The sequence below is a fragment of the Monopterus albus genome, unplaced genomic scaffold, assembly GCF_001952655.1.
Source record: "Monopterus albus unplaced genomic scaffold, M_albus_1.0 scaffold389.1, whole genome shotgun sequence".
NCBI classification, from domain to species: Eukaryota; Metazoa; Chordata; class Actinopteri; order Synbranchiformes; family Synbranchidae; genus Monopterus; species Monopterus albus.
This window is the reverse complement of record NW_018128269.1, coordinates 266,063-278,097: the sequence shown is the minus strand read 5'-3', so window position 1 is coordinate 278,097 and position 12,035 is coordinate 266,063. Positions and strand designations below refer to the sequence as shown.

Sequence of the window (12,035 nt, the reverse complement as noted above, 5' to 3'; positions counted from 1 at the left end):
CGAACCCGCTATAGTCAGCTGGCAAAACCCTTAGTTGGGTACACCCCTAGTGTTTATTGATGGCTTTAGAATGTAACCACAGTGCAGCGTTTTCATTATCAGGCACACACCTACAGCCAATCAAGTGTCTTACCCTGATCTCTTCATAACCAGTATGCATTTACTTAAAAATAAAGGTATTTATTGTGTAGCTGTTGGCTGTCACAATACTCAATCACAGTCAGCAATAAGCTTGTTTTTCCACCTCAATCTTGCTCAACCAGAGAGAAGACGGCAATTGATTGCAGCTGTGATAAACTTTCCGCATAAACTGAGCCGTGACAAGTCAACTTCACAGGCTGCTGAGTGACAATTCCCACAGCACAGGGAGTACACTTGAGAACTTGAACCACAGAGGATGTAACTCATCAGACGGTGTCACGTGTGCACTGCAGTCCAGTCGGTGAGACGTACAGTATCACATGACACAGTGACGTGAGTGAAAAACATCTATATGGACATACTGTGTGTTGTTTCAAAGGAAATTTTGATACATACAATATAAGCTATAGTTTTGATAAAATTAGTTGATTAGTCAGCCAACAGAAAGTTAATGCATAATGGTCCGTTTAGTATATTGTTCTGGAGCTTTCAGTCTTGTGATCTTCCTCTGCAGATGGAGTTGCATAGTCATTTAGATGCACAGATTTTCATTCCTCTGAGCTCTTTGGCTTCTCATCCATGTTGGCTTAAACACAAAAGAAAGCTCACTCTTAGCCACGGAAACAGCAGTTGACCAAAATGCCATGTCAAGACTTTTGGTGCTTTAATTAATAGATGAAAATCATTTGTAAAAGCAAAAGTACCAAACATTTTTGAGTTTCAGTTTTTCAAATGCTGCATTTTCCAGTTATCTGTAAATTAATTACAGATCATTTAGTCTATATTAATAGACTAAATGAAAAAATAAAGAACAGATGAATGTACAAGCAGACTAGAATGTCTGTAAATTAGCTGTATAATAAGCCTGAAGTCTCTTTATAAAGCTGCAACATCGCCTCCCACCACAGCCTCTTTATGTTTCTATTAACAGTTACTTAAATGTCAGCTTAAAGACTAACACTAAATCCACTTTTCTGAGTAAATAAACACTATTGTTACCTACCAACATATAAACACAGCCTGGGTTTTTCAACTAATTGTGACCCAGGGACCACCATTCTGAGTAAGAAGTAACCTGAGGACCACTGTCATGGGGTGGCTAGACCAGAAAAGTCACATAGGCTTTTCTAAATGTTATATATTTGATTATTCAAGCTATAAGTAGTACATGGAAGTGTATTACTAATGATCAGGGAGTACCTGCAATGCTTCCAGACCACTGGTCGTAAACCCCTGAACACAGCTATCAACTAAAGCTGCTGTTGCTTCTTTCAAGAAAAACACTTTGGGTCCAAATGCAGTCTATTGTCTGATATAAGCGAGGTTTCCATCCAAATGTAATGCGAATCATAATCAAATTTCTATTAATTTTGTAAAAAAAACAAACATGCAAATCAATGTGTGGTTCCAAACACTACTGTTAAGTGAATATTAGGAGTTTGGTGCATCAAGATAAACAGCTGGTGGCACTAATTACTTAAATAGGTGCCATTAAGCCATTACAGAAAAAGATGGTTCAGCCTGATTAAAAGGGCTCCGGATGAACATCAGTCTGATGAAAAACACGTGGCCAAGTGCTGAAAACACTGTGTTAACATTTGTTTCACTTACTGAGGAATGCTCTAGCCGCCACGCCGCTCCACATAGCTCTGATGTTTTAGTCTGCTGCCATTGTTTTCTCCTCATGTACGTCAGGATTTGTTCACGTAATCTCCTTCCATTACACATCAGCACCTTTTTATTTTCATTGATACACCAACATTTCAACCATCAGCACCTTTTTATTTTCATTGATACCAACCACCAACATTTCAACTTCAGTATAATAAGTATTGTGCCGAGAATATTATTATAAGGTTCACACCTACAGACACAAAGTTGCATAAAAGTAATAAGCACATTTGCTGAAAACACACACATGAATGCACACATGCAAGCACCCGCACCCACACCCACTCCCAGCAGTTGGTAATTATAGTTGCTGGCAGAGAATCAGCAACCATACATAGTCAATGAGATCAGGGAAAACAATGAACAAAGAGCAAATGACTGCTGTAAATAAAAAGTGAAAGTGGAGTGACAGAGGAACGGAGGAGCACATGATGCTGCTGGCACAGGCTGAGACAAGGATTGGAGAGAGCGAGGTCGTAAAAAAGAGGAAAGAGATTGCAAAAGGACAGAGGCTGAAATGAGGAGGGAGGGCAGGGATTTGCAATTAAGTTGACCCCTTTTTCCATTTGTGTCAGCTTGAGATATTAATAAGTAAATTCAAACTCCACCACCACATCTTTAGAACAGGTTGGTAGAAGCAGGAACTTTTAATTGAACCTTTAATGTCAGAAGGACTGTGGTATTCAGCCGTGGAGAGGACGGGAGGTAGGGGTGGGAGAAAAAATTGATTCATAGCAAAATCATGATTCATAGCTTATACTATGCACAAATGCAAAAAATCGATTTTTGTAAAAATGTTGACCAGATGAAAAAGCTTTACCTCAGATGTGAGGTCAGTGCAGGCTGCGTAGAACGGCTCCAACCATCGGGGGCAACTTGGGGGTTCAGTGTCTTGCCCAAGGACTCAAATCGCCATCCCTCCGGTTGGGAGACAACTGCTCTACCCATTGAACCACAGTCGCCCCGCAGAGTATAATCACCTTTATTTGGCCAAGTATATTGACTCATTTTCACTGAGTTTATTGACTCATTATTGTGTCCATCACACTTAGTGTTGCAGCCTCTAAAGTGGGAGCTAATGTTAATAACATTATGTAGGCCACCTTATAATTTCTAGTACTTCACATGTCTGGGCAGCAGTATGTTAAGTACTTCTGTTCTGTTTCTCAGAGGACTATGGACAGGAATCAATTGTTTGACCCAGTGGAGTAAAGAGTTAGTTCCCTTTTTTAAAACTGAATCAGATAATTTTGAATGAAAAATCGATCTGAATCAAATTGTGACAGCAAGAATCAGAATTGAATCAAATCACAGGTGGTTGACAGCAGTAGTAAAGATAAGTGACGAATGAAAGGAAACCCCAACATAAAGTGTTGAAGGCACCACACGCCACCAGGGGCCACTTCAGTGCACCTTGGCATTGACTCTCCAAGTCTCTGATATTCCTTCATGTCGTGTTTTGATGATGATGGTGGAGACGCTGTCCAACGCGTCACTCCAACAGATCAGGTGTCTGAATATACTGTGTTCACATCGTATGACTCCCAGAAGGAGTACACATTTTAAATCATCATTATAGATGAAGCTCTAAGCAGTGGCCTAAAGGCTACATAGAAGAAAATCCTTGAAATAAGGTTGAGCAAGTGATGAAGAGAGATTCATAATAGTTTAGAGTTGAATGACATTCCAAAAACATTTACTTTTTGATTTCAGCTTGCTTCAGAGGCCTGGTAAGCGAGTACCAAACATTTTTCACAGTTCATACTTGCTTGAGTAAGGTGCATCCTCACTGAGCTAGTGATGCAGTTATGCATGTCGTTGTCATAACTAAAAGAATATTTAGCATACTTCAGAAGTTAATCTCAGGACTGCAGGCTTCTTTTTTAAGGAACCCTCTAAAACAATATTTATACACTGAAAAACCTAAGTATAAAAATATATAAATCTTCATTGTGTCCTGTTCGTCTGAGTTTCTGACCGTAGTTTCCCCTTCTCCAAGGTGTTTCTATAGCTCCTCTGTCCACTGTTTGTATGTCAAGTGCTTCCAACATGCAAATGAATAGGCTCCTGTCACAGACACCAACACGAGCCTCGCTCAAGGTGCACGCCAGACACTATGCAATGCACTCCCTGCACTTTTGGTTTGTGCCAAGATGTGAACTGATATCTCGAAGTGATCAGCCGGTCATTGGTCAAGGCTTCTCCGATCTCCCCCGATCGATCAGTGCATTTTTAATATGTGTTACACTGTCTTGTGCAAGAGCGGCAATACCCTAACATGAATCTGCTCTTTGTTCACTATTAGACATTTCTGTATGTAATTACTTATTTCACATGTTTATGGTATTGGTTTTCTGAGTCCTAATCCAAAAACAGCTTAGAGAGAATTAAACTCAATGGGAGCACTTCAGCTAAAATTGATAGTAAGGTCATTACATTTGTTGCTATCTATATAACAGAATTTTGTCTTGTTGGTGCTGTGTGTGTATACAAGTACAGTTGTATGTGTATGTGCTGTTATTGGTTTATTAGTATGACAGAAGCATGAGGTCCATTTGGACTCTGACAGTCTGATGCCATCTACTGTTACATCTCGATCAGTAGAGCTCTGCTGCTCAGCTTTATTTAGTTTTAGTGGGTTCAACATCAGGCAGCACAAGTATGAAGAACAAATGTGTCTATGCTGCATATTTTTTCCTTTAGTATTATTGCCAGTAAGTCATCTGAACAGACCCAAACCAAAAATGTTTCCAGCAAACATGTTTTGTCTACATACAGATCTCTTGGCTGGTTTTCTCTGTTGGACATCACTTAAATCATCTTTGGGTCTTGGACTGTTGGTCGGACAAAAACTTGTTTTTGGAGCCGACAGTTATTTTCACCATCTGTTAATCTGCCACATATTTTTCTGATGAATCATTTAATGGCACAGTATATGAAATGTCAAAAAAATAGTGAACAAAAACCCACAACTTCTAAACGTCTAAAACTCAGTTACTGTATGTTGAGTAAATAAAATTAAGGAAATTATGACGATGATAATCAGAATGGTTTAACTTTTATGCCTCAATCCACCCAAGAACATACAGTAGTGTTCTTGGGTTGGTTGTCCATCCCAATCTCATAAACGCAGTATCTCAGGAACGCCTTGTGAGGATTTTGTCCAATTTGCTACATATTTTCTGTCATTTTGAAGACAAAAAGATTAATCGATTCATTATAAAAATATTAGTATAGTCATGGCAAATGAAAACATTTTCTAGTTGCAGTCCTACTTCAGGTGATTACCCTTCATTACAATTAACAATATTTGATAGAATTTGCCAATCAACTAGTTCACTGACAGAAAAATAACTGGCAGTTGTTATGATATACTGTAGGTGCTCATTTTGACCCGAAATGACAATAACACCTGTTCAGACCATCTCTCATCGCATGGGAAGCATGCGATCAGGTACCCAATGGTATTTTAATGGCCACACCAACTTAAAATGAATGCTTAAATTCACAAATGTTCTGCTGGAATTCACTCTGAATAATTAGTTGTGAAGTTATCTGTATCATGAAAGATGTGTGACAATAAATAAACTAGTCCTCAGTAAGTGGTTATGAATATGGTCAAACAGTGTTGGTGTGCAGCCGGTGTTTGGGAATCCAAATCCACCTTAAATAATTACACATAATGACACATGAAAGCAGCTCATGAGCCAAGATAAATAACAAGCACCCTGCAGATGTCCCGATTAATCCTGTTATGCAGGTTCAGTCAGTCTGACAGCACAGTGGCTGCTGCCACTGTTAAATTAGTTTCTTCAAACAAACAAGTTTCACACAGAGATATTTTCGTTACTACCATAGGGGACATACTGTATGTTGGCACTGTTTTTGCATTTGCCGGTTTGATCAGTTTTGAAAGCAGCTATAGGTGGAGATAAAGTGGACACTGTCTAACACATCCCCCTATAGATGCTCATCTGGCTGAGATCTGGTGATTGTGAAGATCATAGCATATGATTCACATCATTTTCATGCTCATCAAACCATTCAGCGATCCCTGGAGTCCTAATTTCAAGGATTCTTCATTAGTTATATACAGTATACAGCAGCTCTCTAGGAGTATCATCAGCCTTGCCTCAGACTCTGAACAGACAGTATTATTTTACTCTCTGGCACATGTCCATAGTGTTATCAGGATAATCCACTCTGAACCCTGCAGGCACAGTTAATAAGGATTGAAACTTTGGAGAAAGATTTACCTTGCCAGAAGAAGCTCGGGCTGTTGCATTCCAGATTTGGATTTGATTGTGATGAGGATATCAGCAAGGTGCTCCCACTAGATCAAACATTCTCTGTGGTCATGGTAGAAAGACACATAATGATTATTTACCTGGTCCCACTGAGCTTCTGACCAGTCTTCACAGTTGGGGTGGTTTGCTGTGGTCTGCTGGATGCAGTATGGTATTACTTGTTTTAACTAATGAGTTTATATTTAAAATGAGTAAACTAAACACTGTAATGCACTGTTAAGTGCTGCATGGGACAAGGCAGGGACTGAGCATAGAGCAGCCACTAGATGGCAACGCAAGTAGGATTTTAAGTAGGGGCATCCAGTAATACTGTATTTATATATATATATATATACACACATTATGGAAGCAGTCGACAATACTGAACTCTCAATCAGAGGTTTTTTTTTTTTTTTATATTTCATCTATTACCTGTAAACTGGAAACTAACCTAGACTGTCAACCTGACTTCTTTATCCTGTGTAAATTCTGGGTTGAACCTATTGGGTGTTCGAGTTCCCACTGAGCTGTGAAGATAAATAGATAGATAGACCTTTATTAACACCGTGTTGCACACAACAAAAACACATAGTAACTCACCTAAAACCAATAAATTGCAGCAGCTTAAAAAACTGCAAGTACATTTAGTTTTATGCAACTCCTGGTTCCAGGTTAGATGTATGGAAGATGAAAAATGACTTAATCATCAGTAAATAAAAATACATACATTGATTTAAATAAATAAACAAATAATTCAAAAATTCAAGAACACATTGCCTCAAAAAATAGTGGTGCAGTATATGAACACATACAATATGCCAATGACATTTATTATTATTTTAGTTCCACTATACCATGACAGTAAGATCAGCTGGCTAGATGAGGAGCCTAAAGCTTGTATGACTGGACAAAATGAAAATGGATCAGCACTGTAGTGCAGTGGGAGTAAGGGATGGAGGAGAATATTGTTCATTAGCTAATATAGATGCATGAAATAAAACAAAAATGGTCTATCAGGACAAAATTAATCAGATATAAAATGGTATGTTCCAAACAAAACTGGCTGATATTGGTAAACAAAAGAAAAAAAGTCTAACAATTTTTAGTAATTACCAATCCTGCTTAGAAGCCTTTAGAAGCTAATATCTCTGCACAGCTGCCAGTGCTGTTCAATGAGTCTGGGTCACAGGAGGTTTTCGACAGCACCTCTCCACATTGAGACAGGTTTTGGAGCAGATTTCTACAACAAAAATATTTGGAAAAAAGTTATATACTGTACCTTAACTTTTTTCTGGAGCCCAAGAAGAGTCTTTATCTCCACCTGCTGCAAATGTTACTACCTCAGGACAGCAGGAGCAGAGTTTTCTTAGCTGAAAGCTGCAGTTGTATAGTTAAATGTTACACAACGGTGTGTACCTGTCCTGAAATATAATGTCTGGTTCCATACTGTGTCTTCTCTCTCTGCCCCTCCAGCTTTCTTCTGCTTCCACTGATGTCCTGCTCACTGTGGTCCTCCCAGCCAATCGTGGCCCAGATTTTCAGATGGCTATCTTTTGAAGGGGCCGCCGGCGAATGCTGAGCAGGCTGGGGAGGTCGGGATCCGCCTCATTGTCCTGTGACTTGTCGCTGGACGGGACTGAGGCTGAATGGAGCCAATGTACAACAAGCAGGACAGCAACTCCTCCGATGGGGATGAGAAAGGGTGAGACAGAGGGTGTGTGTGTGTGTGTGTGTGTGTGTGTGTCCATCTCTGATGTAAACATGAAATAAAAGCAAAGATTAAGAGTGATCTGACAGATGAAAGAGGAGCCGCAAGCTGGTGATGCTACAACCCCAAATCAGAAAAAGTTGGGATGGTATATAAAATCAAAGAATTGAAGTGAGTGTTTATTATGAACAGAGAATAAAACTGATGAGGTATCACATCAAATAATGTGCTGCTGTATTGTTTTCAATGTAATACAGGACACAGATGATTTACACATCACTGTTTTCAGTCTTAATTTTGATTTGACATACCATACCAACTTTTTTGATTTGAGGTTGTATGATGCATGGAGAGCTCCACCAACATCTTTGTTTTCAAATGCAAGTTTGAATAATTTGAGTCCTCACGTTCCTGACTCAAGCACCTCATTTCATACAACAGTAGTATAGCTAAATCTGATGTGACACTTTGAAGAGAGGAAGAATAGAATATGAGCACACGAGAGATTGTGCAGCAACAGCTCTGTAACTAAATTAAAAGGGTGCTGTCTGGATGGAGGGAAGGGGTGGGGGGCATGAAGGTTGAAACAGTGCATTCTGAGGTAAATAGGAAGGCTGAGCACTTTGTCACGCTTCCATCTGTGTCCTCACCAGCACATGCAGCCACGCAAACACACACTTACAGACATTCTGCTCCATTAAATAAATTCATAGAGACTGAGTTCAGTTTAATCTCACATTATCCATCCAAGATGTTAGGGTCTGGAGTGCCTGAGAGGATAGTGTTTAAGAAAAGAATTATTCGGATGAAGAATTGTGTAAAATATATCATTGAAACAACAATTTGTGAAATAATTTAAGAAATTATTGAAAATTCAACTTCATTTTTATTTTTATAACAGTTTTATGAGTTTGTTTACCCTGATGAGCCAAAACAATAGGAATAGTTTGCAGCTGCATACTGTAGCTCGCATTCTGTGAGACAGTCCTCTTATAAACATCATTAAAAGTTTCTGGTTTGTGCCGCAATATCCTTTCTGTCTGTTCGGACAGCCTTTGTTGCCCATGTGCATCAACAATGGGCCGATCCGTATCCCATCTCAAAGCCCTATCAGTGGGTAGGAGATGGCTGTCCTCGCCCAGTGATCCCCAGAACATAAAAATAATCAGTTAATTAAATTCATGTGTGTTGCTGAGATCATTTCAAGTTCCTTTGTGTGACAGGTGAAACATGGTTTGTTTAGATTGCAGCTAGCCACTGTATGTATGGAATTAGATGCAGGACATACACTGTGTAAAACCATTTAACAACATGCAGTATATAAAACTACATGTTTTGGTTTAAGCAGTGTTTGATTGAAGCTCACATAAACGTTCAACTGCCTGGAGATTATTACTATAAACCAGTTTTTTTCAATATAATAAAGTGTGGCATTACAGAGAGAGAGGTATTTCGCGTATTGAGGGTGAATACCGTTTTTACTAAAGCAAGAAACCCAGTTAAGACGACTCCAAAACCTCTACACTACAACCGCAACTGTGATCTCTGGGTTTCAGTTCCATCGTAAGTCCTTTTCTAGTTTTGCTCTGACCAACCAATCAGAGGACGGAAAAATGCTGACATCATTGTGGGCCTGCCAGCTGGCCCTGTGAGGCGAATTTGAAATCTGACTGGTTAAAGAAACAGTCCCATTGCTAATATAGTTTAAGTTACATGGGCCAGCACTTCTGATTCTGAAGGCCCTGGGCAGATTAGATTGACATGGCAACACATAGAGGCTGAAATCTGATTGGACAAAAAAATCTAACATCCACATACACGTAGTGGAAGCGGTGCAGCCAAGAGAAATACTAGGAAATAAAGAGAACAGACTGTTGGGAATAAATTAATACAATTTCATGGAACAAATATTAGAGTTTCGGTTGTAAATGTAAGTCAGTGCTTCTGATAGTGTTTAGGCCAGCACAGAAGGCCTTGCTGGCCCTGACGGCCCGCCACTGCTATAAACCCAGTTGCTTGTGCATATAAATACTAGAACATATGTACACCTCATTTTTTTAGCTTTAGGTCACTTCTAAGATGATTATTCACCATTGTAACATTGTAAATAAGTCAAAAAACAAGTAAAAGCATGTCACTATAGCTCTGGCTTCTCATTTACATTGGACATGGCGTTCACTAGCCAGCTGTGCTCCGGTCCACCACTTAATGTTTGTGTGGGAATGCGGATTGGACGAAATGTTCTGCATGCAAAACAAGCCTATTGTTAACTGCTATTGAAAAATTACATTCAATACACACCTGCACCAAGCCTAAAATCCTTTACTGAAACAGTTTGGTATGAATGCCTTTACACCCCTTGTAGACCAAAGTACGGTAGTGTTGGGAATGTTCCTTTTGACTTGGATACTGTACAGAACATGATATTGACAATAAATGAGTTTGACAATATAAATACAGTACGTTTAAATGAGAACTAATACTAATAACCAGGCCCTGCCAGTTCTCCATTGTTTACTAAAACTTCATATGACATTACAGTGTTGATATAGTTGGTATGCTCATATCCTGAAGATGGTGTAAAAAAGTGCAGTTGGAAAGTGATGTGTGTTGGGCTACTGTTGTTCTTACACATTTTGTGGTTCTTGAGTATAATTTGTATGTCAAGGCAAATTTCCGGTTGTTGCTCTTCTCTAACTCATCCTCAGTTCTGCATTAGGAGAATTATTTAGAAATCGTGCATAGCTCAGTAATTTTTCTTTTGCCGTGTTGAATTTCATTTTCTCCACCTCAGAAGCTGAAAGCCGCAATGACATGGTATCCTTGATGTGCACTGCAGAGACAAGGGAGCCTGTCAGTGCTCTTGACCTTATAACCTTTCACCTAGCAATGCCATCAGGTCAAAGCTGTCCTGTCTTATTATTTCTATCAAAACATGCCCAGTGCGAGTGTGTAGAGGTTTGTATTATTGAACATGTACTGTATGTACACATATGTATGCATGAAGATGTACTGTATCAGTCTGTTTTTCTGCCAGCTGAGATGTTTGTGTGTGTACACATGTTTATGCAGCTATAGGAGCGTGTATATAGATGCATGCGTTTTGCGTTGTGTGTGTGTGTGAGTGTGTGCGGTGTGTGTATGGATTAGTGGAGTGGAGAGAGCTGGATTAGGAGCAGTGAGGCCAGATGGAGCCACCGAAAGCAGAGGGCAGCTCAGGTCGCCTCACTCTGTGACATCAACAGGGGATTGTCGCTTTGTGTTTGTGTGTATGTGTGTTTCGCACAGTCTCACCGAGCATGCACGTGTTCTTGTGAGCACTGCCTCATGCCCTGACTCCACCCCTCTGTGATTTCTGAGTCACAGAGCATTCTGGGTATACACACACACACAAAGACGCTGATACAAAACTTCATATAGCCTGGGGTAGGGGATGCTGAAATGGAATTTGGTCTTTGTGTTTGTGTGTGTGTGTGTGTTGCTTTTTCTGTGTGTGAGTGGATATGTCTTTCAGTGGTTGTGTGGACACATTTTGCTTTGGTGCTGTGAGAACATTTTGGCTGGTTCTCACTACTTCAAACAGCTGTTTGTGACAGTAAATATCTCTCTTAGTCTTATTTAATCAATATTAAGGCCAGTTTTTGGTTGCCGCAGCAGGGGTCCTCTGGATGGACACGGACTGTGTTTACATGCACTTACTGTAAGAAACCGGATTATAATCGGCTTTCTCAAGTAAGCTGATTTTTTTTTTAACTGTCATGTAAACGGAAAACCTGGCTTCCATAATCGGGGTAGGAGATTAGGGAAACCTGATTTCCCCAGGTAGATTTCTACTGGAGAACGCCAATTTATCTGGCATGTGTATGTGTAACCAGGATTCTAATCAGCTTTCTACAAGAGCGCATGTGCAAAAGACAAGCTCCAAGGTCACTAATTTGTATGTGACTGGAGAAAAAGAGGGAATTGTCAGTGGTGTAATCAGACAGTTATCAACATGGCGAGCAGCAGCAAGCAGCAGGGCAGACAAAGCACAACTAATGGGATGGATAATGTCATAATTTGCAGGTGAAAGATCACTAAAGAAGCCAAAATATGAGCTTGGTCCATCTTGGTCCATAATGTGGGCATACCTGAACAACGTCTTTCTGCTTTCAGCGGGCCTGTGGGGGGGCTGGGGTCAGATTACCTAGGAGCTCATGTATACTGGGGTTTTTGAGTAATCTGATTAC

General features: G+C 39.8%; 1 protein-coding gene across 2 annotated transcripts in view; it reads left to right on the top strand.

The window, feature by feature from the left end:
- Positions 1-12,035, top strand: part of LOC109951451 (thyroid hormone receptor alpha) — a 64,513-nt gene that overhangs the window by 27,642 nt on the left and 24,836 nt on the right. For both annotated transcript variants that reach the window (XM_020585965.1, XM_020585966.1), the window contains exon 3: positions 7,572-7,800. In XM_020585965.1, the coding sequence (XP_020441621.1) occupies positions 7,745-7,800 (56 nt within the window). In that variant the 5' untranslated portion in view covers positions 7,572-7,744. The remainder of the gene's footprint in view (positions 1-7,571; positions 7,801-12,035) is intronic.